General features: G+C 38.9%; 2 protein-coding genes across 8 annotated transcripts in view; one reads left to right on the forward strand and one right to left on the reverse strand.

The window, feature by feature from the left end:
* Positions 1-2,042, reverse strand: part of LOC117993987 (microtubule-associated protein futsch-like) — a 28,125-nt gene extending 26,083 nt beyond the window's left edge. Inside the window, exons 1-4 of one of the 2 annotated variants that reach the window (XM_069507076.1) lie at positions 1,820-2,037; positions 1,525-1,737; positions 505-738; positions 73-195 (exon numbers count right to left, since the gene is read on the reverse strand). In XM_069507076.1, the coding sequence (XP_069363177.1) occupies positions 73-195; positions 505-738; positions 1,525-1,737; positions 1,820-1,852 (603 nt within the window). In that variant the 5' untranslated portion in view covers positions 1,853-2,037. Of the gene's footprint in view, positions 1-72; positions 196-504; positions 739-1,524; positions 1,738-1,819 lie in introns of both variants that reach the window. The other variant, XM_069507077.1, reaches the window with a different exon arrangement.
* A 2,288-nt stretch (positions 2,043-4,330) lies between these two features.
* On the forward strand, positions 4,331-22,543 carry LOC117993880 (lysophosphatidylserine lipase ABHD12). 6 transcript variants are annotated; one of them, XM_069507227.1, is made up of 11 exons: positions 7,809-8,011; positions 8,182-8,340; positions 9,550-9,668; positions 13,396-13,509; positions 16,170-16,310; positions 17,708-17,800; positions 18,596-18,733; positions 19,829-19,983; positions 20,786-20,953; positions 21,771-21,898; positions 22,347-22,543. In XM_069507227.1, the coding sequence occupies exons 2-11, from the start codon at positions 8,300-8,302 to the stop codon at positions 22,369-22,371; spliced, it is 1,122 nt and encodes a 373-aa protein (XP_069363328.1). In that variant the 5' UTR covers positions 7,809-8,011; positions 8,182-8,299; the 3' UTR covers positions 22,372-22,543. The 6 variants fall into 6 exon arrangements, with proteins under 6 accessions (XP_069363332.1, XP_069363328.1, XP_034837643.1 ...); XM_069507228.1 differs by having other exon boundaries at positions 7,814-7,958; XM_069507229.1 differs by having other exon boundaries at positions 7,851-7,923.
* Positions 22,544-22,892: the final 349 nt, after the last annotated feature.

Consider the following 22,892-nt stretch of genomic DNA (forward strand, 5'->3'; position numbering starts at 1 on the left):
CCGTTCGGTACCCTCATTCCACACATTGTCTTGATTAGGTCCGTGACTTTTGAGTTCACCAATAATACTCACTCCCAAACTGATCAGGTTGCTCTTTTGTGAATAGTTGTGACCGTAGCTCTGGTTCTGCTGTACTCTGTGGCTAGGTTGCATCACTTCTCGCTGCTCGTACTGAGGCTTCACTGGCTGGTTCACCTGATGATAATAACCCATACTTCCATAAACTTATCCGGATATTATAAATGAGAAAGTGTCTGTTTGTTTGCTAGCTTTTCACTGCCCAACTGTTTAACCCATTTTGATGAAATTTGGTACAGAGTTAACCCCCTGCACTGTACTAACTGAGAGGGGCTCTGATGTTAGTGACCTTGGTCCTCCAATGGATTTTCTCTGAAGATAAATGAGTAAATAGCATTTACAAGTATTTCTTTCTTTTTGTGCAGTTTTATGTTTTTTATTTGTAACCTGTTGTCCTTTAAAAAAAAAGATAAATTGAGTACTTACATTTTGTCTATAGCTTGGTTGTTGCTGCTGGTAATTATACGCGTTCTGAGCTGGTGTCTGTGTGGGTTGGTGGGCTTGCCACTGGTTGCTGGACTGGTTGACCCATGGAGTTTCACGAGGCGCTTCAACCTGTCTACCTCTATCTGGCATTTGGCTCGGTTGGTGGTAGTCATTCCTTTGCTGGTAGTTGTCATGCGTGTCGTTGTAGGTGTTCTGTTGAGGAGGGTTCACTTGCTAAAAACAATAGAATAGAATAGAATATATTTTTATTCAAGTAAACTTTTACAAGTGCTTTTGAATGGTCAACTAGTTTAATTTACCACTGGTTCGGAATGAAGTTTCTACCGAGAAGAACCAGCTAGAAACTCGGCAGTTGCTCTTTTCAAGTGATCAATTTACAATATTATTATACCATACTGTACTGTATAATTAGGTAACAAATGACTCCCATCGGTGGTGTTCCCACTAGATTACAACATGGGGTTACTCAAGGGGCGGACCAACAAATTCCTAAAAGGGCGGCAACGCATCGGCAGTTCCTCTGGTGCTGCAAATGTTCATGGGCGGCGGTAATCACTTAACATTAGGTGACCCACTTTACGATAGAAAAACTTTACGACATTGTCCCATAAAAAAACTGGATTCCAACTCCTCAATCCTGATGCTGTACGGAAACTGACCACTAAAACAGATGGGATTTTGAAACTGTCGCTTATAAATTGATATTGGAGGTACCAAGTAAATATTTTTGAACTCAAGGACCTAACTCCTGAGCCCTGATGCTGTAAGCCGTTCCTAAATCGTGGTGATCCCACAGGATTTTTAAAGAATCATGCGTTTAAATGTTTTTAAGAAATTTGGTACTGAGTTACCTTGCATCCCGGGGATGGGATAGGCTACTTTTGTCCTGGATAATCAAGTTCCCACGGGATTTCAAAAAACCTAAATCCACGCGGGCGAAGCCGCGGGCATCAGCTAGTCTAGAATAAGTTTATATTAGACAATTTAAAAATTACTTACAGATGATTTTGCAACGGGAACAAGCCGTAAGGCGTATCCAGATAATCGATAACCGTCCAAACACTTTATCAAATGAGCACCTTCGCTATCATCAGCCAAGCCAACACGCACTTTCTTAGCACCGTCCGCGCCGTCGTTCACCAAGGAATCCAAAATAAAATCTGTTATATTACATTTCTGCTTTATCAACACCTTCAAATCCGAATACTTCGTCTGTAAATCAAACAAAATGTAAAAACCAAATGTGTAACCCTAACAAAATTGTAACCCTGATTTCGTATGAGATTGAACTTACAGGTGGTGGTAATCCGTGTATTGTGATCATCATTTTGATAGTTTTCTTATGCAACTTCCATTTAAAATTAGTTTTTTGATTTCCTCATCTCATAGAAATACAAAATAAAAAACGCTTTCCTTTTTTTTTTTTTTTTTTAGTTTATTTTACGGCCCTGGATAGCAGTCCTTTAAGGCCTACGCTTTCCTTTGAAAAATTAGGATTCAGGAAATTGAATCACAACCACAGATTTCTTGGCACTTGCCAAAGAGTATAATAATGCAAAGAGTATAATATAATCACTAGCTCATCACTAGTCACTACGGTTTTCAACTCCCTGGCGTCGACTACAGCAGAAACGCGCCGAATCGAATCGAGTTTATTCCGAGTGCGTCCATCTCTCGAAGAGTTTTTGCGTCAGGACAGCTCGGATGAAGAGATGTTTTTATTTCAGAAACTGCGTGTTCCTAAATGCTGGGTACACGACATTAAAATGAAAAGAAATAATTATGGTGAATTTCATCATTTATATCCAGATTTGAAAAGGGATCCTGTAAATTTTTGTTAATATTTTAGTTTATCCTATGAAAAATTTCAAGTTTTGCTAGACTGACTTGGACTATTCTTCATTATTTTTTTTTAAACAAAAAGATTTGAAAACAAAACCGACCTATAGAAATAAATACCTTGGCGCGCATTCGTTTCTCCGCGTCGACTGAGGTGCGCCGAATCGAAACGAATCGCACCGGCGCGAAGAAATTCGCCTGTCGAGCAATTCGCGCGGTCGATTGGATTCGGCGCGGCGCGGCTCGTCGCTGATGGACACAGTTTAAATATATAGGAGACGAATTTTTGCGATTCGATTCGATTCGACTCGGCGCGCCTAGTGGACGCGGGCCTTTGTTCTGTGGTTTTCAATAGTGAGTGGTCTGTGGGTCTGTGGTGGTCTCCGTCACTGGTCTGTCCGCTCTCGTTGTGATCAAACGTAGTGATTATATACTCTTTGTTGTGATTGTGGCCCTGTAGGTCGATTGTCTAAAACCTGCATCAATCATTATTACAATCTCAATTGTTCTGATTGGCTGAATTTGAGCGATTTTTGATGCAACAATGCATTGTGGCCAATAGTGAGCGAGCATTAACCAATCAGAGATGATTGCGATCGTGACATTGTAGCTGTCAAACAACCGCGGTAGGGCCACTGCAGGCCGCAGGCCGATTGCGAATCGACTGCATCTATCATTTAATGACAGCATCAATGTCAAAATATGGTTTTCCTATCACGGTTCGGTGAGACAGTCCACAAAGGATAGATGTGGACAAAAAAATGTTTTGACAGTTCATTTACACTATCGATAAAATTTATTGTATGAAAAATGCTATTGCGGACGCGTTTTGAAGTTTGATGTCGTATAAGAACCTCGACAAATCTTACGTCAAATGAGGTTTTCATTGAAACAACTCGAGAGGTGTTTTTATCAGTGACATAAGCTATCCGCAAATCGTTTTACTACTCATATTAATTAAAATAAAGTTATGAAAGGGATTAAAAAAGGCTATAGTAATTCTTCTGCTAGATAAGAAATCAATTATTAATTTTAGAAGCTAGTATAATAGTATAAAAGTATTTTTAGATTAATGTAAGTCTCATAAGTACTTTTAAAAGAATATGTGATGACTCTTTCATTAGTAGGTTTGATGCACAGAGTACATTAAATATAGAGGTATACTAACACTGAGAAATGAGAATCACAGAGTACTTTTTACACGCACCTATAACTTCTTGGAGAACAGTTATGTGCATTTTAACTAAATAATTAAATATCATTGCTTTAACGGTGATGGAAACCTGCATGCCTGAGAGTTCTCCAAAATGTTATCAAAGGTGTGTGAAGTGAAGTCTACCAATCCGCATTTGGCCAGCATGGTAGACTATGACCAAAACTCTTCTCACACTCAAGAGAACCGTACTCTATAGTGAGCCAGCGACAAGCTGAACATAATAGTATACCTTTGACTCCTTTGAGAACAATATGGAGAACTCTCAGGCATGCAGATTTCCTCATGATGTTTCCTTCACCGCTAAATCAAGTTAAGTATAATTAATTGTTTAAAACGCACATAACTCTTAGAGATGCGTACCTAGAATTGAACCCCCAACCTTCAATTATTCAGAGGTGGACATCCTAACCACTAAGCTCTTCCGGGAACTTCTAAAATTATTCCCCAAAGTAATGTCCAAAAGTCAAATCATTTTCTGATTTAATTGATTTAGCTTTGGAAATTACTTTGGAATTTAAATTATTTAGGCAAATAAAACAACAGTTTGATGATTTTTTATGTATTCTTTTATTAAAGTAGATTAGATTCAGACATTTTAATTATATCACCATCTGCTTCTTATAAATCTAATCTGGCACCGTTCATTATTTTATTTGTGTCTGCACGGGGTCCAAGAGCTCGAGTTCACAACATATTCCAATCCATATCTTTGTCAGGATGAAGAAATGAATGCAGCACTGTATCACCTTTGCCTGAAAAAAAATTATGATAACTGAGTAAGTGACCACTGACTGTGTTGCTTAATCTATACCACTAGGCACTACCAGCTTCTGTTTAGGTATGACGTTGTCTGCGAAGACTTTAGAATCAGTGTATATGGTATCTTTGTTACTAATTTAGCTAATCCAAATTGTTTCTTTAAATATTTGTGGTGCGAAGGAGTAAGAAACATCCAAACTTTCATATGAAGAGCAACGTTTTAGGCAGCTCTAGATACATAAGGAAACATACTCGAGAAAGCACTTGTAGTGTGGAGGTACTTACTATGAAGTCATAACCACCAGTAGCAATGGTCTCAATTTGTATAATAGGTACTTTATGAAACGCTGTTAAAACTCCTCTAACTTTTCGGAGTTCAATACCATTGTAACAACTAAATATCACTAGCTTAGCTGTGAAGGAAAAGGAAGATCGTGAGGAAACCCGCATGAGAGCCTTTACTTGTATTGAATGATAACGTTTGTTAACTTACGAGTTCTAACTTCCAAGCAGCCACAGTCCGTCAATAAGGGTCCCAATACTTAGGCAAATCAGTGCCCAGGCATTTGCGTATAAGTTCAGTGAGAAAAACTAAGTCTCCGGAGTCCGAAGAGCAAGCAAAGTTGCAGAATTAATCACAAAAAACAAACGCGTAAACTAAGGAAAAACAACAAAAAATTGTACTTTGTGGTCTGGGGTTCTAAATAGTTACCACAGACTAACTACTTATTTGTAATAAGTAACGTAGCCAAATTTAGGAGACTGTTATGTCCATGTAAATTGCTAGATTACCAAGTGATTACCATAGATATTCGATTTAGTCGGGTTATAAATAGGTCCGTGCTACCAATACGTCATCAAAATGTCGATAATGACCAAATGCGATATAGTGCATTAGTCGTCCGCGATAGCAAATTTATCAACTGTAACGATCACGATTCTTAAGGATATTTCTATTGCGATGTCACATGTCAGTTTACGGCAATCGGCCTGCCGATTGCCGTAAATTTGCTATCGCGGACGACTAATGCACTATATCGCATTTGGTCATTATCGACATTTTGATGACGTATTGGTAGCACGGACCTATTTATAACCCGACTAAATCGAATATCTATGGTAATCACTTGGTAATCTAGCAATTTACATGGACATAACAGTCTCCTAAATTTGGCTACGTTACTTATTACAAATAAGTAGTTAGTCTGTGGTAACTATTTAGAACCCCAGACCACAAAGTACATTTTTTTGTTGTTTTTCCTTAGTTTACGCGTTTGTTTTTTGTGATTAATTCTGCAACTTTGCTTGCTCCTCGGACTCCGGAGACTTAGTTTTTTCACTGAACTTATACGCAAATGCCTGGGCACTGATTTGCCTAAGTATTGGGACCCTTATTGACGGACTGTGGCTGCTTGGAAGTTAGAACTCGTAAGTTAACAAACGTTATCATTCAATACAAGTAAAGGCTCTCATGCGGGTTTCCTCACGATCTTCCCTTTCCTTCACAGCTAAGCAAGTGATATTTAGTTGTTACAATGGTATTAAACTCCGAAAAGTTAGAGGAGTTTTAACAGCGTTTCATAAAGTACCTATTATACAAATTGAGACCATTGCTACTGGTGGTTATGACTTCATAGTAAGTACCTCCACACTACAAGTGCTTTCTCGAGTATGTTTCCTTATGTATCTAGAGCTGCCTAAAACGTTGCTCTTCATATGAAAGTTTGGATGTTTCTTACTCCTTCGCACCACAAATATTTAAAGAAACAATTTGGATTAGCTAAATTAGTAACAAAGATACCATATACACTGATTCTAAAGTCTTCGCAGACAACGTCATACCTAAACAGAAGCTGGTAGTGCCTAGTGGTATAGATTAAGCAACACAGTCAGTGGTCACTTACTCAGTTATCATAATTTTTTTTCAGGCAAAGGTGATACAGTGCTGCATTCATTTCTTCATCCAGACAAAGATATGGATTGGGATATGTTGTGAACTCGAGCTCTTGGACCCCGTGCAGAGACAAATAAAATAATGAACGGTGCCAGATTAGATTTATAAGAAGCAGATGGTGATATAATTAAAATGTCTGAATCTAATCTACTTTAACAAAAGAATACATAAAAAATCATCAAACTGTTGTTTTATTATAAGAAGCAGATGGTGATATAATTAAAATGTCTGAATCTAATCTACTTTAATAAAAGAATACATAAAAAATCATCAAACTGTTGTTTTATTTGCCTAAATAATTTAAATTCCAAAGTAATTTCCAAAGTTAAATCAATTAAATCAGAAAATGATTTGACTTTTGGACATTACTTTGGGGAATAAATTTAGAAATTCCCCGAAGAGCCTAGTGGTTAGGATGTTCACCTCTGAATAATTGAAGGTTGGGGGTTCAATTCTAGGTACGCATCTCTAAGAGTTATGTGCGTTTTAAACAATTAATTGTACTTAACTTGGTTTAGCGGTGAAGGAAACATCATGAGGAAATCTGCATGCCTGAGAGTTCTCCATATTGTTCTCAAAGGAGTCAAAGGTATACTATTATGTTCAGCTTGTCGCTGGCTCACTATAGAGTACGGTTCTCTTGAGTGTGAGAAGAGTTTTGGCCATAGTCTACCATGCTGGCCAAATGCGGATTGGTAGACTTCACTTCACACACCTTTGATAACATTTTGGAGAACTCTCAGGCATGCAGGTTTCCACACAATGTTTTCCATCACCGTTAAAGCAATGATATTTAATTATTTAGTTAAAATGCACATAACTGTTCTCCAAGAAGTTATAGGTGCGTGTAAAAAGTACTCTGTGATTCTCGTTTCTCAGTGTTAGTATACCTCTATATTTAATGTACTCTGTGCATCAAACCTACTAATGAAAGAGTCATCACATATTCTTTTAAAAGTACTTATGAGACTTACATTAATCTAAAAATACTTTTATACTATTATACTAGCTTCTAAAATTAATAATTGATTTCTTATCTAGCAGAAGAATTACTATAGCCTTTTTTAATCCCTTTCATAACTTTATTTTAATTAATATGAGTAGTAAAACGATTTGCGGATAGCTTATGTCACTGATAAAAACACCTCTCGAGTTGTTTCAATGAAAATCTCATTTGACGTAACATTTGTCGAGGTTCTTATATGACATCAAACTTCAAAACGCGTCCGCAATAGCATTTTTCATACAATAAATTTTATCGATAGTGTAAATGAACTGTCAAAACATTTTTTTGTCCACATCTATCCTTTGTGGACTGTCTCACCGAACCGTGATAGGAAAACCATATTTTGACATTGATGCTGTCATTAAATGATAGATGCAGTCGATTCGTAATCGGCCTGCTGCCGCGGTTGTTTGACAGCTACAATGTCACGATCGCAATCATCTCTGATTGGTTAATGCTCGCTCACTATTGGCTACAATGCATTGTTGCAACAAGAATGGCACAAATTCAGCCAATCAGAACAATTGAGATTGTAATAATGATTGATTGCAGGTTTTAGACAATCGCCCTACGGGTTGTGATCGGTGGTTGTGATCGTGATCGGCACAGAGTACATGGTGATCGGTTCGAGTATATTTTTCTCAGATATTTTTGATAAGGTTTCTTTCGCCTCGCTTTTAGTTTCATATCATTTCAATTCTAACTTTACAATGTTAGTATTGTTTAGTTTTATTATTTTGTGTTACATATGTTGTGCATCATTGCTCAAGTTACGAAGTTTTAGTGCTATTGTTTTGTAATTTTAATTAAAATTCTGTGTAATAATAATTAATTAGACTTATTAGTTTTTGTAACTAGTACGTGCCGTTTTGGATTTTACAGGTGGCGTAGTTTCACTTAGTTTCTTTTAAACTTTAGATAGTTATTTAAACCTTATAAAACCCACAAAACTAAAGCCTGTACTTATTGGTGCTTAAAAAGTGTTTACAAGTAAAGAAAAATGAAAATACTCCTCATATTAGTGCCTCTATACATTGTTGTGTAAGTATTAATCATTCATCATCATTCTAGAATCGATAACAATCAGAGTAATCAGAATATAATTTTTTTTGTTTCTCTACTTAGAAAATACTTAGTACCTACTTAAGATTTAGTCAAAAAGTAACTGTTACTTTCGAACATTTATACCTAGGCTTTTGAACTACTTTTTGGATAGGTACTTAGCATGTTGGTTATAGAAATTATAACTTATGTTCCTTACCTTTCACTCAATCAACCAAGCAGCAAGTAAGCTAGAGGCTTCGCGGCTGAGATTGTTCTCTTACTCAAAATGAACAAGAAATATTAACTTAATTTTTAGGGTTCTGTGCCTCAAAAGGAACCCTTATAGGATCACTGTTGTCTGTAAAGAAAACCTATAGGGTACTTCCCGTTGACCTAGAATCATAAAATGGCAAAATTGGCAAATAGGTAGGTAGGTCTTATAGCACAAGTAAAGCAATAAATCCAAAAACCATGGTACATATTAATCTTACTTTGATAGACAAAAATACTAATTATTTTTTTGTGAACACATTTTTTTTTGTGATGTAACCAATTCATGGTTTTCAGATTTTTCCCCTTACGTGTGCTATAAAACCTACCTACCTGCCTTTGATAATTCTAGGTCAATGGGAATTACCCTATAGGTTTCTTGACAGACACGACAAACACAACAAAGTGATCCTATAAGGGTTCCTTTTTCCTTTTGACGTATGGAATCCTTAAAAAAACCGGCCAAGTGCGAGTCAGGCTCGCGCAACGAGGGTTCCGTACTACAGTCGTATTTTTTCGATATTTTGCACGATAATTCAGAAACTATGATGCATAAAAATAAATAAAAATCTGTTTTTGAATGCACAGGTGAAGACCTTTCATATACCCCACTTAATATAGTTATCTTACTTCGAAAATTGAAAATGCTAATTATTATTTCATGACCACAATTTAATTTTTTTTGTGATAATATGTACCTACCTAACAACAAATTCACAGTTTTCAGATTTTTCCCTGAATGTCAGCTATAAGATCTACCTACCTGCCGAATTTCATGATTCTAGGTCAACGGGAAGTACCCTGTAGGTTTCTTGACAGATCGACAGACAGACATACAGACAGACAACAAAGTGATCCTATAAGGGTTCCGTTTTTCCTTTTGAGGTACGGAACCCTTTGTGTGAAAATTGTGTGTTGACCAGTTTGTTTTTCCAGGGCCCTAGTGCTAGGTGCATCTATCACTGCAGGCATTTTTGTGGTGCACGTAGTCATAGCACCACTACTGTTCAAATATTCCAAAACATTCCGGAGAAACCTCATTTTTCTTAACATTGGTAAGTTTTTGACAAATTTTATGACTTTTTTTTTAATTCTTTATTTCAGCCAAGCTGTGATAGCCTAGTGGTTAGGATGTCCGCCTTCTAATCGGAGGTCGGTTCGATCCCGGGCACACACCTCTAACTTTTCGGAGTTACGTGCGTTTGAATTAATTAAATATCATTTGCTTTAACGGTGAAGGAAAACATAGTGAGGAAACCTGCATGCCTGAGAGTTCTCCATAATGTTCTCAAAGGTGTGTGAAGTCTACTAATCCGCACATGGCCAGTGTGGTAGACTATGGCCAAAAACCCTTCTCACTCTGAGAGGAGACCCGCGCTCTGTAGTGAGTCGGTGATGGGTTGATCATGATGATGATGATGATTTCAGCCAAATAATAATTATACAATTTTACGGTTGACATCCAGAAACTCTCTTGAGTTTATATGGATTTTGCACATTCCTAAACTAAACTAGTAACTAGGTACAAATCAAAACTGATGAAATCGATGCGATCTTAATAATATTGGTAGGTAAAATGTAGGTCGGTAATTAACGAAATGTTACTGAATGCTCGCGATTTACGTGTTATGACGTGGCACCGCGCACCGTGAAGTCTACTAGCCACTCGCCAAACCGGTTTGTGCATCGCGGAGCGCCCAAGCACGGTAATGTTATCTATACAGTAACATTTCGTACATGTATTGTAACTCGGTCGTATCTTTGAAATAAACACCTACAGCAGCGCGGTACGTAAACATGCGAAACATGCGAACAGGCTGCCCGCCTCCGGCATTTTAATTACATTTACTTACTTTGTGTTTAAATATGTACTTGAACTTATTTTTAGTGAAAAAATCGCGCGGTTAATAAAAAAACAAAACACCGTCCGTTCGTCATTGCGGCACAGTCGCGACTGGCTGCACCGCGAGCGCACCGCGAGATCGAGGCGCGTAGGTAATTTAGCTCGCGTTTCGCCCGTTTGTATGAAGTTGGAATACTGTATAGATAACATTGCCGTGGCCCAAGCATATACATCATCTTATCTTCATCTCCATAATCAGCCCATCGCCGGCTTACTGCAGAGCACAGGTCTCCTCGCAGAGTGAGGGTTTTATGTTTATTGGTAGACTTCACTCACCTTTGAGAATATTATGGAGAACTCTCAGGTATGCAGGTATCCTTATAATGCTTTTCTTCACCGTTAAAGCAAGTGATATTTAATTACTTATAAGACACAACTCCAAAAAGTTAGAGGTGCGTTCCCTGGATCGAACCCCCGTCCTCCGATTAGGAGGTGGGCGTCCTAACCACTAGGCTATCACTGTTTTAAGTTTTACACATCACAAAAAAATTTTATGATACCCGCAGCTTCGCCGCGTCGATTTAGGATTTAGGTTAAAAATCCTGTGAAAACTTTTTGATTTTCCAGAATAAAAACGATCGCAAAAATAGTAAGTAGGTATTGGATTTTTCTGTTAAGAAATTCTCAGTACTAGCCCCAAGTTAGGAAGTTGACGGTGTGTCACCCCAATACCGTCGGTCTTGTGATTGGTCGTGTCGGATTTCCGTCCCATCGGGCTATGAGAGTGAGGGAATGGAGAGTGCATTAGCTGTATATGCATTCAGTTGTTTACTATATTTTTTTTTTTTTTTTTTTTTTTTTTTAATTTTAAAGAGGCGGATAAAATGTTTATATTTAATAATTTATGATTGATATGACTGACTCATTGATATGGATATGACCTTAAGTATTGTGGTGTTATTCTAAGATTGTTATTTCTATTTTTTTAACTGATGAACATGTATACTTCTTTTTTTTTAATAATTATTATTGACTTGACAGGGGTTTTTTATATTTGAATAAAATCATATTGTTAACATTAGGTACTTTCTAGATAGATACATTTAAATATAAATAAGTTAAGTAGATTATTGATTGTTAATTTTCACACTTTATTATTCTATGATAATGTAGTTACTATAATAAGTTGCACACCAAATTATTGGTTGAATGTCAAGGGCTCAAAATAGATTTAAGACCAAATTGTACCACATTCTGGCAAATAAAAAACTATTTCTATTTCTATTTCTATTTCTATAATCTATCTCCCGAGCAGTTTGCCTAATCATTATTATTATAAAAATTATAAATCCATATTTGCGAGTATATCTGCGAGATGCAAGTCGTTTCTGTAACAAAAATCAAAATTGGTTAAATGGATAAGCTGTAAACAGACAAACATACTTTTGCATTTACGACATAAACAACATTACAAAGCCTCATTAAATTTTATCGCAATTTGTTGGAACAACTTGTTTGTCTCATATATAACGTCCAGTAATTTGAGTTGATAGATAAGTAAGTCAGTCAGTCAGTCAGTCACTTTTTCGTGTTATATATTTAATTTAGATATACCTAGGTATGAGATCATAAAACGATGTTTTTGATATTAAAAAAATTAAAACTGTTAATCATTAAAACCTTGGCGCATTGACTTATTATAGTAGGGTAATCACTTCCTTGGTGTCTGGTTAGTTTTGACCTTTGAAACTGTTTTTAATCAATAATAACAAGTCATCAATTTCCTAATATCTCTAGTATTTGTGTAGGACTAGATGATGCCCGCGACTTCGTCCGTGCGGATTAAGTTTTTAAAATCCCGTGAGAACTCTTTGATTTTCCGGGATAAAAAGTAAACTATGTCCTTCCCCGGCATGCAAGCTGTCTGTCTGTGTACCAAATTTAGTCAAAATCGGTTGAACGGATGGGCTGTGAAAAGCTAGCAGACAGACAGATAGACACACTTTATAATATTAGTATATCGCATTTATAATATTAGTATGGATTATTTTATCCATACCTACCTACTAATATCATAAATGCGAAAGTTTGTCTGTCTGTTTGTAACACTTTCACGGCTTCTTTCTTCTGTTCAACCGATTTTGGTTAAAATTGGGTATGCCGGGGAAGACCATAGGCTACTTTTTATCCTGGAAAATTCATGATTTCCCACCAGGAAAATAACTCATTTCTCCAAAAGAATTGAAAGAGCTTTTTAATCCACGCGGGCGAAGTCGCGGGCATCATCTAGTTACATATTTAAATATCTTTGGTTTAGAGGTGGGGCGCGCTTCATGTTCCTAGGTCAACGGGAAGTAGGTATACTATACTATAGGTTTTAATTGATTGAGGTGTTTTTAATTGTTTGTATTTAATTGAGGTGTCTGTATATCTGTCCGTCCGTCTGTCTGTCTTGGCCGGATTTTTCCTCCTGAGGTACGGAACCCTTAAAAAACCAGCCAAGTGCGAGTCAGGCTCGCACACTGAGGGTTCCGTACTACAGTCGTATTTTTCGACATTTTGCACGATAATTCAAAAACTATGATGCATAAAAATAAATATAAATCTGTTTTAGAATGCACAAGTAGTCCTTTCATATGATACCCCACTTGATATAGTTATCTTACTTCGAATATTGAAAATACTAATTATTAGTTCATGACCACAATTTAATTTTTTTTGTGTGATCTAACCCTAAATTCACGGTTTTCCGATTTTTTCCCTAAAGCCAGCTATAAGACCCACCTACCTGCCAAATTTCATGATTCTAGGTCAACGGGAAGTACCATGTGGGTTTCTTGACAGGCAGACAGACAGACAACAAAGTGATCCTATAAGGGTTCCGTTTTACAACCCTAAAAAGATGCATAGAAATGTGATTCAATTTGTTTTTGCTTTAGTAAAATGGCCTCTAAACGTAGACTACGACGAGCCCTCAGCCAGCGGTATCGAGGGCGGGAGGAACTTCAACATCGAATACCATTCGAAGGTTGACAATTGCGCGATCAAAATTGGTAAGTTATTATCACTTAGAGCCCTCGCCCACGGCGACTTTTTGTAGCGATGCTGTCGCGCGTTTACTAAACGCACGCCAGCATCACTACTAACGCGTGTTAGTCGCATTTGCAACGTGCTACTGCATCGCGACTGTATCGATGCAAACGCGCGACTTTGTCGGATGACATCGGGGGAAGAACGGAGGGAGGGTGGCGCGTGAATAGAGAACCGAGCATCAGTGCAACATTTTTTCTCGTTTGCATCGACACAGAAGCGCGACAATATCGCGTTTGCATCGCGACTGAATCTGAGACCGTGGGCGAGGGCACACAGCTAGCGACCGCTTCGCGACTGTATCGATGCGGACGCGCGACAGCATCGCTACTGTATCGCTACAAAAAGTCGCCGTGGGCGAGGGCTCTTAGTGCTTGTTCTCACAACGCGCGGATGCGGGGGTGGTGGCGGGCGCGGTCGACTGATATTTAAATGCGATGTGTCTGTCTGTCTGCTAGCTTTTCACGACCGACGATTTTAACGAAATTTGGTATAGGGATAGCTTGCATCCCGGAGAAGGACATAGGTTACTTTTTATCCCGATAAATCAAAGTTTTTTTTTTTTTTAGAATAATATGTACCAATGTTAATATGAAAGGAAAATAAAGCTTTTTTTTTAAATTAAAGAGTTCGCACGGGATTTTTAAAAAATCTCAATCCACACGGGCGACGCCGCGGGCAATCTCTAGTGTTTGATATTTCGTGATAGCACCCGCGTATTGACGTCAACAAGTATACTTAGTTACTATCGCGAGGTGATAATGATCATAATTATATTGTTTTCGCAACATTTTTGTCACTATTCAATGTTTTGGGACACCTATCTAAAACCCCGTGATAGGTAAGAAGTGATAAGACGAAAGCTCAGAGACTCAGCGAGCGATGGAGATAGCTATGCTTGGAGTTTCTCTACGTGATCAAATCAGAAATGAGGAGATCCGTAGGAGAACTAGAGTAACCGACATAGCTCAACGGGTTGCGAAGCTGATCATAATCCTCTATAATCCTCCCCATAATAATCAAATTATAATGAGGAGGTTTCCAGGCAACGTTCTAGAAAATTTTCATAAATGGCGCTGAATATATTGCTGATTGGAGCAGACAGTTTGGGCTACGCGTTAATCCTGCAAAATCTCAGGCTATTGTTATTGGCAGTCCAGGATACATTGCAAAAGTTAACTTGCAAGGCCTTTCTCCGATCCTCTTTAATGGCGTTGTTATTCCTTACTCTGACTCTGTTAAAGACCTAGGTATCCACTTAGATCAACAACTGTCCTGGTCTGTACATCTAAAAAAGTTGAGCAGAAGAACATTTGCGACGATGAGTTCTTTGCGACGGTTGCGTTATCTCTTGCCAATTCCAACCAAAGTTATGTTGGCACATTCTCTCCTTCTCTCTATTCTCGATTATGCGGACGCAAGCTATCTCAACTTGACTGAGGACCAACTTAACAAGCTTGAGCGACTCCAAAATCTTGCCATTCGGTTCATATTTCGCAATATGACCATGTATCTGAATTTCGTCAAAAGCTCAAATGGCTCCCTATTCGCCGTCGCTCGCCGGGATTTGCATGTACTTTCTCTTCTTTACTGTGTGCTATATCACTTAAAAACTCCCCCTTACCTCAAGGAGAAGTTTAGTTTTCTTGGAGTGCAAACCGACATAAGATCCTGCCGAACCTTAATGTTAGAAACGCCGAGTCATAAAACGAAATTCTATGGCAACTCATTCACTGTGCGAGCTGTTGAACTTTGGAATGCACTACCATTGACCATACGGAAATCAAAGTCACTAGACTCCTTTAAAACTGCAGTGAAGAATCATTATCTTACAAACTGAAGACGACAATCATATTTGTTTCTCTTTAAGTACGATTATGGAGTATATATTAGTCTATTTTATTAGTATATTGGTATTATACATATTATTTAATACATGTATTAGTGGTTTATGTATTAGTATGTATCAGTTATTTGAATGTATGTTTATTAGTATATTACACACCACCTGCAATCTAATTTTCCTTATACTTTCCAATCTTCAAGGTTGCCTGGTAGAGATCGCTAATTAGCGATAAGGCCGCCTTTTGTATCTTCCTTCTGTCTGTGTTTTTTATTCTTTAATGTAATCCTTCTTGTGGTTGTGCAAATAAAGTGTATTTATTATTATTATTATTATTATTATATTACCACCACTAAAGACGAAAAATAATACCTATAAGACTATTATTATCTCTTCTGTGATATAAGTATCTAGATGATCTATGCTTTAGGTCGTGTCAATCAATGACATAATAATATGAAGAACAAAGAGTAACTATTTAACCTATGGGCATATTCTTATGTCAGTCTTAGATCTGTGGCATAGATAGTATTTTTCCTCTTTCGTGGCGACCTATGCGAAATATTCAAGAGACATCTATGAAAATTTTATTGAAGCTGTTCCTGAAACTCCATGGAGTTTGACAGCTCAGTATAGCCTGTTCCACAGATGATATGCTATCTCTATGGCCGGTTCGCTTATGCGCCATCTGTCGGGATGAATTGGCAGTGTGAATCCCCATTTCCGAGTTGGTGGTAGAAAAGAAGTTTACTTCAAAGTTGACTTTGACTTCAATTTCAGGTGTATGGCACATTCTACCAAAGAGATTGTATGAGAAGCATAAAGGCAGCTTCGAACCAAATGCGGATAAAGAGAAATTGAGTGAAACCCTGGACGCAGAGCTAGTTAACTCTAAGCTACCTATTATGATCTATTGTCATGGTAAGATTCTTTTCTCTCTCTCTGGATAGTAATGTACAGTAGGTACGCGGCAGAAAATATTGTACCTTTAGAAAGAGATAGCGGTTTAGTAGATCGTTGTCTCTGTCGTTGAGACCGACAAAACGTCACATATATAAGTGACAGCGACATGGCACATTCTACCAAAGAGATTGTATGAGAAGCATAAAGGCAGCTTCGAACCAAATGCGGATAAAGAGAAATTGAGTGAAACCCTGGACGCAGAGCTAGTTAACTCTAAGCTACCCATTATGATCTATTGTCATGGTAAGATTCTTTTCTCTCTCTCTGGATAGTAATGTACAGTAGGTACGCGGCAGAAAATATTGTACCTTTAGAAAGAGATAGCGGTTTAGTAGATCGTTGTCTCTGTCGTTGAGACCGACAAAACGTCACAGATATAAGTGACAGCGACATGGCACATTCTACCAAAGAGATTGTATGAGAAGCATAAAGGCAGCTTCGAACCAAATGCGGATAAAGAGAAATTGAGTGAAACCCTGGACGCAGAGCTAGTTAACTCTAAGCTACCCATTATGATCTATTGTCACGGTAAGTGGTATCTTCTCGGTAGGAACGGCATTCCGAACCATCAGTGGTAAATTAAAACTACCTGATGATTCATAAGCACTTGTAAAAAGTTTACTTTACTTAACATCAGGTTAGTCATCAGACCCGCCTGCTCGTTTGCTCGCTATCTCTATTTAAAAAAAAACTTGAATGAAACATATTCTATTCTATTCTAAGATTCTTTTCTCTGTCAAGATAGTAATGTACAGTAGGTACGCGGCAGAAAATATTGTACCTTTAGAAAGAGATAGCGGTTTCGTAGAGCGTTGTCTCTGTCATTGAGACCGATAAACGGATAAAACGTCACAGATATGAGTGACAGCGACAACGCTCTACAAAGCCGAAATTTCATTCTAAAGGTCGATATACAAAAGTCAAAATTCAAAACGTTTATTCAAATTAGGTAAAAAAATACGCTTTTTGATAGTCTGTTTGCATTTGTAAGATGATGATATATATAGTGGTGATAATTTTTACGCCAAATTAAAACTAAAGCTACGAGGGTTCCAAACGCGCCCAGGTCTGAGAAGAGCCCACAACAAACTCAGCCGAGTATTCTTTTTATACTCTTTATTTCTTTTTACAATATTTCTTGCAGACCACTGTACCTTGTGGGATGCTGAACTCAATCTATCTTCTATGTCAATATTCGATTTTCGAGATAAGAGGTAGCTTGTCACTCTCCAGGTCTTTAACTATACCCAAACAAAAAAATCACGTCGATCCTTTGCTCCGTTGCAGCGTGATTGAAGGACAAACCAACAAACAAACACACTTTCACATCAATAATATGTGTAGTGATTTTTCAGGTAATTCTAACACTCGTGCAGCGACGCATCGGCTGGTGTTGTACAAGTTTTTTCAAAAAATGGATTTCCACACTATCGCTTTTGACTATAGAGGTAACTATTCTTTACTTGCATCATCATCATCATCATCATGATCAACCGATCGCCGGCTCACTACAGAGCACGGGTCTCCTCTCAGAGAAAAGGGTTTTGGCCATAGTCTACCACGCTGGCCATGTGCGGATTAGTAGACTTCACACACCTTTAAGAACATTATGGAGAACTCTCAGGCATACAGGTTTCCTCGCGATGTTTTCCTTCACCGTTAAAGCAAGTGATATTTAATTACTTAAAAAACGCACATAACTCCGAAAAGTTAGAGGTGCATGCCCGGGATCGAACCCTCGACCTCCGATTAGAAGGCGGACGTTGCGGGATTTATATATTTTGTCGTTGTAGCGGCAATAGAAATTTTGTGAAAATTTCAACTCTACTAATTGTTCACGAGATAAAGTCCGCTGACAGACAGACGGATGGACGGACAGTGGAGGCTTAGTAGGAAGGTCCCGCTGGGCATCCTACGGGTACGGAACCCAGTAAATGATGATGTCTTATTCTTCGCTCTAGGCTGGTTTCCGCACTGAAACGTTTCCGTCTGTTGTGCGTGTATTGCCCCTCCCCGCTGAAGTCTTCACTCCATTCATCCAAGCTCGCTCCAGAAGCCAAATAGACCGCCCAGGTTGCCGAGGGCTTCATGGAGTGAGGTCGGGGAACCCAAATGGCGTTCACGTTGACCTGCTACGCCCGTGCACTCCAGGAGCACGTGCGTCGGTGTTTCATCGACCTCCATGGAGGCCCTGCACAGAGGACTGTCGGTGACACCTATATGATGATGTCTTATGGTCCCAGGTTACGCTGACTCGACCAACGTGCTGCCGACAGAAGACGGTGTGGTGGAGGATGCCCTGATAGTATATGCCTGGCTAAACACCACTATAAGCAAAGCAAATGCTAAACCACCGGTTTTTGTATGGGGACATTCCTTAGGTATGTATGAGATTTAGAATGACATTTCGGCTTTGTAGAGCGTTGTCTCGGTCAGTCTTTGTAGGTCTCAACGACAGAGACAACGCTCTACAAATTTGCTATCTTCTTCTGAAGGTCAATGTACATTACTTTCAGCTGCGCACTGTATTTACTTGACTAGCGAATCGCCATGGCTTCGTTTGGGAGCATTGTGAATACTAATGTGGTGTTGCGTACGTCCACGCAGACCCTGACGGTAACTGTTCGGGGCGTTGGCCCCCTTCAGTGGTTGTAACGCCGCATGCAACTACAGACGGGTCACGGGGTGTGACCCTGGCCATTGGTACCAGTGGAGTCAAGTCCCGTGGTACGCGCTGCAGTGCGATCGGCGTGTGGCTGTCGCCCGCCCCTCAGCGAGGTCCAGCCTGCCAGAGATGTCCCGGCGAGCGCCCGTCAGCCAGCGGCGAGGAAGCGATGGGTCAGTCAGGTGGCAAGGTCACGTGGCAGGCCTGTTACTATCTACTGATAGGATCATTATCTAACGATAGACGTTTATTGCTGGACTTAGGACTTCTACATCCTATGGTCTTGCGCCGCCGCCATCCAGGCGCGGCGACTTCCTGCAACTCGTTTGATGACGCCTGTCCATCTAAAGGGGGTTGTACGGGAGCGGTGTGCAGGCTCGACCGTACCAAAGGGAGATCTCCCACCGAGCGTTCGTCTCGGAGGGGAGTGATGTGGCGGTTGCCACAGTAGAAACTAGATGGCGCTATTCAATCGATAACATTTCATGACGTAGTCCCCAACAAATGTACCACCGACAGTACTCTCACTTACGGAGTTTTCAGCAAGCTGGACTATATATAGAAGTTTCAAGACACAACCGTCGGCCCAGCTGGCGCTACCGAGCACAACCAACCGCTCGGTTGGAGATCTCCCTATAGTACGGTCGAGCCTGCACCTCGCTCCCGTACAGGGTCTTCCAACGTTGCACTTGCTGGTGCGAGGTCGCCATTCTAGCACCTTGGGACCCGGTCTATCAGTTATTCTATGTAGCCTTACCCTTACAAGACCTTCGAACCATTTGAAATATCAGACCTTTGAATTTTTTTCCAGGTACAGGCATTTCGTCACACCTTTTAGGCAACCTACAAAGGCTGTCAAAGGATATTTTAGGAAGTTCGGACCCCCTGCCATTACCTAGAGGCCTGATATTGGAGGCCCCCTTCAACAATCTGGCAGACGAAGTCAAGTACCATCCACTAGCTGTGGTAGGGGATTAATAAAACATTTTTGAAGTTATTAGGGTTCCCTACCTCAAAAGGAAAAAAGAAACCCTTATAAGATCACTTCATTGTCTGTTTCATTGTGTGTCTGTCAAGAAAAGGGAATCAAAATCTTCTTCCCGTTCTTCCCGTTGACCTACAATCATGAAATTTGGTAGATACTATTTTAGATTGTTTCCTTTACTTGTGCTATAAGACATCATTGCTATCTACCAGATAGCAATGATGTCTTATAGCACAAGTAGAGGAAACAAAACCATGAATTTGTTAAATCATTAAAAAAAAAATCTGTTCACGAATAAGTAATAATTAGTTTACTAAATCTAAATATATAAAAGGAAAAGGTGACTGACGGACTGACTGACTGACTGACTGACTGACTGATCTATCAACGCACAGCTCAAACTACGGATCGGGCTGAAATTTGGCATGCAGATAGCTATTATGTCGGAGGCATCCGTTAAGAAAGGATTTTTGAAAATTCAACCCCTAAGGGGGTGAAATAGGTGTTAGAAATTGTATAGTCCACGCGGACGAAGTCGCGAGCATTAGCTAGTCACATAAATTTTTCTTACCAATGTAATAAGAAAAGGATAAAACCTCGTGATTTCGGTGCCAGTCGTGAGCCTATTCTTTAAACTTGTAGAGTGCACTAAAATTTACAGTCTTTTTTAATATTCATTTTCCATTCTTTTTAGGAATATTAAAAAGAAAAAAATGAAAAAACTTAAATTTTGTTTTCAGAATCGAGGCCATTGTATTGAAAATCTTATCATTTTGTCCTTAGTTGGTGCGATGGCTGCCTTACTTCGACAATTCCTTCGTGTCTCCATTCCGCTCAGCTCCGGAGCACGAGTTCAAATCGGATTTGCACTTAACTCATATCCCGGAGCTACCGATTTTGATACTGCACTCGCGGGATGACGTCATAGTTCCGCATTATGTTGGAAAAAAGGTTTGTACGTTCCAGACGATAGAGGCGATAATAAACGAATATGCTTATAATTATTGTTGTATAATGACCAACTTTTCTCACAAGTGTAATAATGTGATATTACAAACGAGGCGATAGTGCCGTCTCGGCAGGCCGGGCATGCGCTGGTCATGCTGAACTCCTACCTTAAGCAAAGTTCTTTTTCATTGGCATTACAATAATAATTAATAACCAATATTTATATTAATATTTATAAGCTTAAGTATATTTTGCATGTTTTTCAGGTTAGGTTATTTTATTGTATGACTTGTTTTTTAAATGCACGTTGTGACTGCCCGTGAATTGAGTTACACAAGACCTATAAAACCATATTATGTAATTTAAGTGTGTTATCCTATGGGCGGTTCTGTGACAAATAAAATAAAATAAAAAATTGCTTAGACACACAATTATATTGCCAATTTTTCTAATTAGTATGACAATTTATTACAGAGGAGATCAGATTCTATTATAATAAACGAATGCGCTTCTAGTCATAGTTGTATACTGGTACTGATTCTGAGTACAACCTAATTTTAGAGTATTCGCATCTTCTTCTTGCTAATGTAATATAAAAAGGACAGATGCAGTTTGACAGTTTTAAAATTAATTTTTAGATGGTAAAACACGTGATTTTAGCGCTCAGTCGCGAGCTTACTGTTTAAATTCATGTTCTGTCCCTTTTTAGCATTGTTAAAAAGAAAAGGATGCAGATACTTTAAATTTAGTATAGAGAAAGACAACGGAATCGGTGCCACTGACTAACTTTTCTTACTAGTGTCATAATGTGATATTACAGTTGTACGAGGCGATAGTGCAGTCTCGACAGGCCGGGCACGCGCCGGTCACGCTGCATTCCTACCCCAAGCAGGAGCGGTTGGGTCACAAAGACATTGCTAAGGCTCAGGATCTACCGCAAGTGATCGGGTAATAGATCATATTTTTTTTAAAATTCATAGACTAGTGCTTGGCTGCAATCGGACCTGGTGGCAAGTGATGATCCAATCTAAAAGAAAGGTATCCATATTATTATAATTGGAGGGGAAAACTGATGTTGCAAGGCTAGCAGTTCGAATTAGAAATGAGGAGGCAAATCGCTTCAAGGCAAGGCAATTCGCTGCGATCAAGTGCGAGTTAGACTCGCACACGAAGGGTTCCGTACGATCGTACAAGAAATAACACTTTTTTATGCCGGCCATCGCCTATCGCGGGCTATTGGTGTGTGAAGTCTGCCAATCCGGACTGGGTCAGCGTGGCAGACTATGGCCTAAACCCTTCTCATTCTGAGAGGAGACCCGAGCTCAGTAGTGGGCCGATGATGGTTTGATCATGACGAATATTTCAATATTAATAGTTAAAATTATTTTTGTTTCAGTGACTTCGTGGAGAGCCATCGATAGAGTCAATTATGGTCGAAGAGCCGACATAAAGAATTAATGCGCTAGATGACAACCAATACGCTTAAGCTTACGAAGCTCTCTGCAAGTGCTTACAAATGCATTTTATTTATTTTATTTATTAATAATAAATTATTAATTTGGGTTATTGTTGAAATAAAGTATTTTGTATGAATTTCAAGATTTTTATTTTAAGTAGGTATTTAAAATGAGTTAAGTAGAGTGGAGCAAAACATAACATTTAAATGCCATACCCTTTCCAGGTTAGCCCGCTTGCATCTCAATCTGCATCATCACTTACCACCAGGTGCGATTGCAGGGCTAACTTGTATCTGCCATACGCCATTTTTATGATCCTGGAAGCTTCAAATTAAAGAGCCTCACTTCACGTTGTTTGCCAAAACCTCACGTACAAATACATTTTGGCAAACAAAAAAAAGTGGCCACGGTGATAAGGACAAAACATAATCATTTCGTCACGTTCTAATAAGAGCTTAAATGTATTTAGCTATCTCGCTCTAACA

Source organism: Maniola hyperantus, chromosome 25 (genome assembly GCF_902806685.2).
Source record: "Maniola hyperantus chromosome 25, iAphHyp1.2, whole genome shotgun sequence".
Taxonomy (NCBI): domain Eukaryota; kingdom Metazoa; phylum Arthropoda; class Insecta; order Lepidoptera; family Nymphalidae; genus Maniola; species Maniola hyperantus.

Coding starts and splice junctions, on each gene's coding strand:
- LOC117993880 (XM_034981752.2), top strand. CDS start 8,300: ATGAAAATACTCCTCATATTAGTGCCTCTATACATTGTTGT. Junction 8,341..9,549: donor GTGCCTCTATACATTGTTGT/GTAAGTATTAAT, acceptor TTGTTTTTCCAG/GGCCCTAGTGCTAGGTGCAT. Junction 20,954..21,770: donor CGCATTATGTTGGAAAAAAG/GTTTGTACGTTC, acceptor GTGATATTACAG/TTGTACGAGGCGATAGTGCA.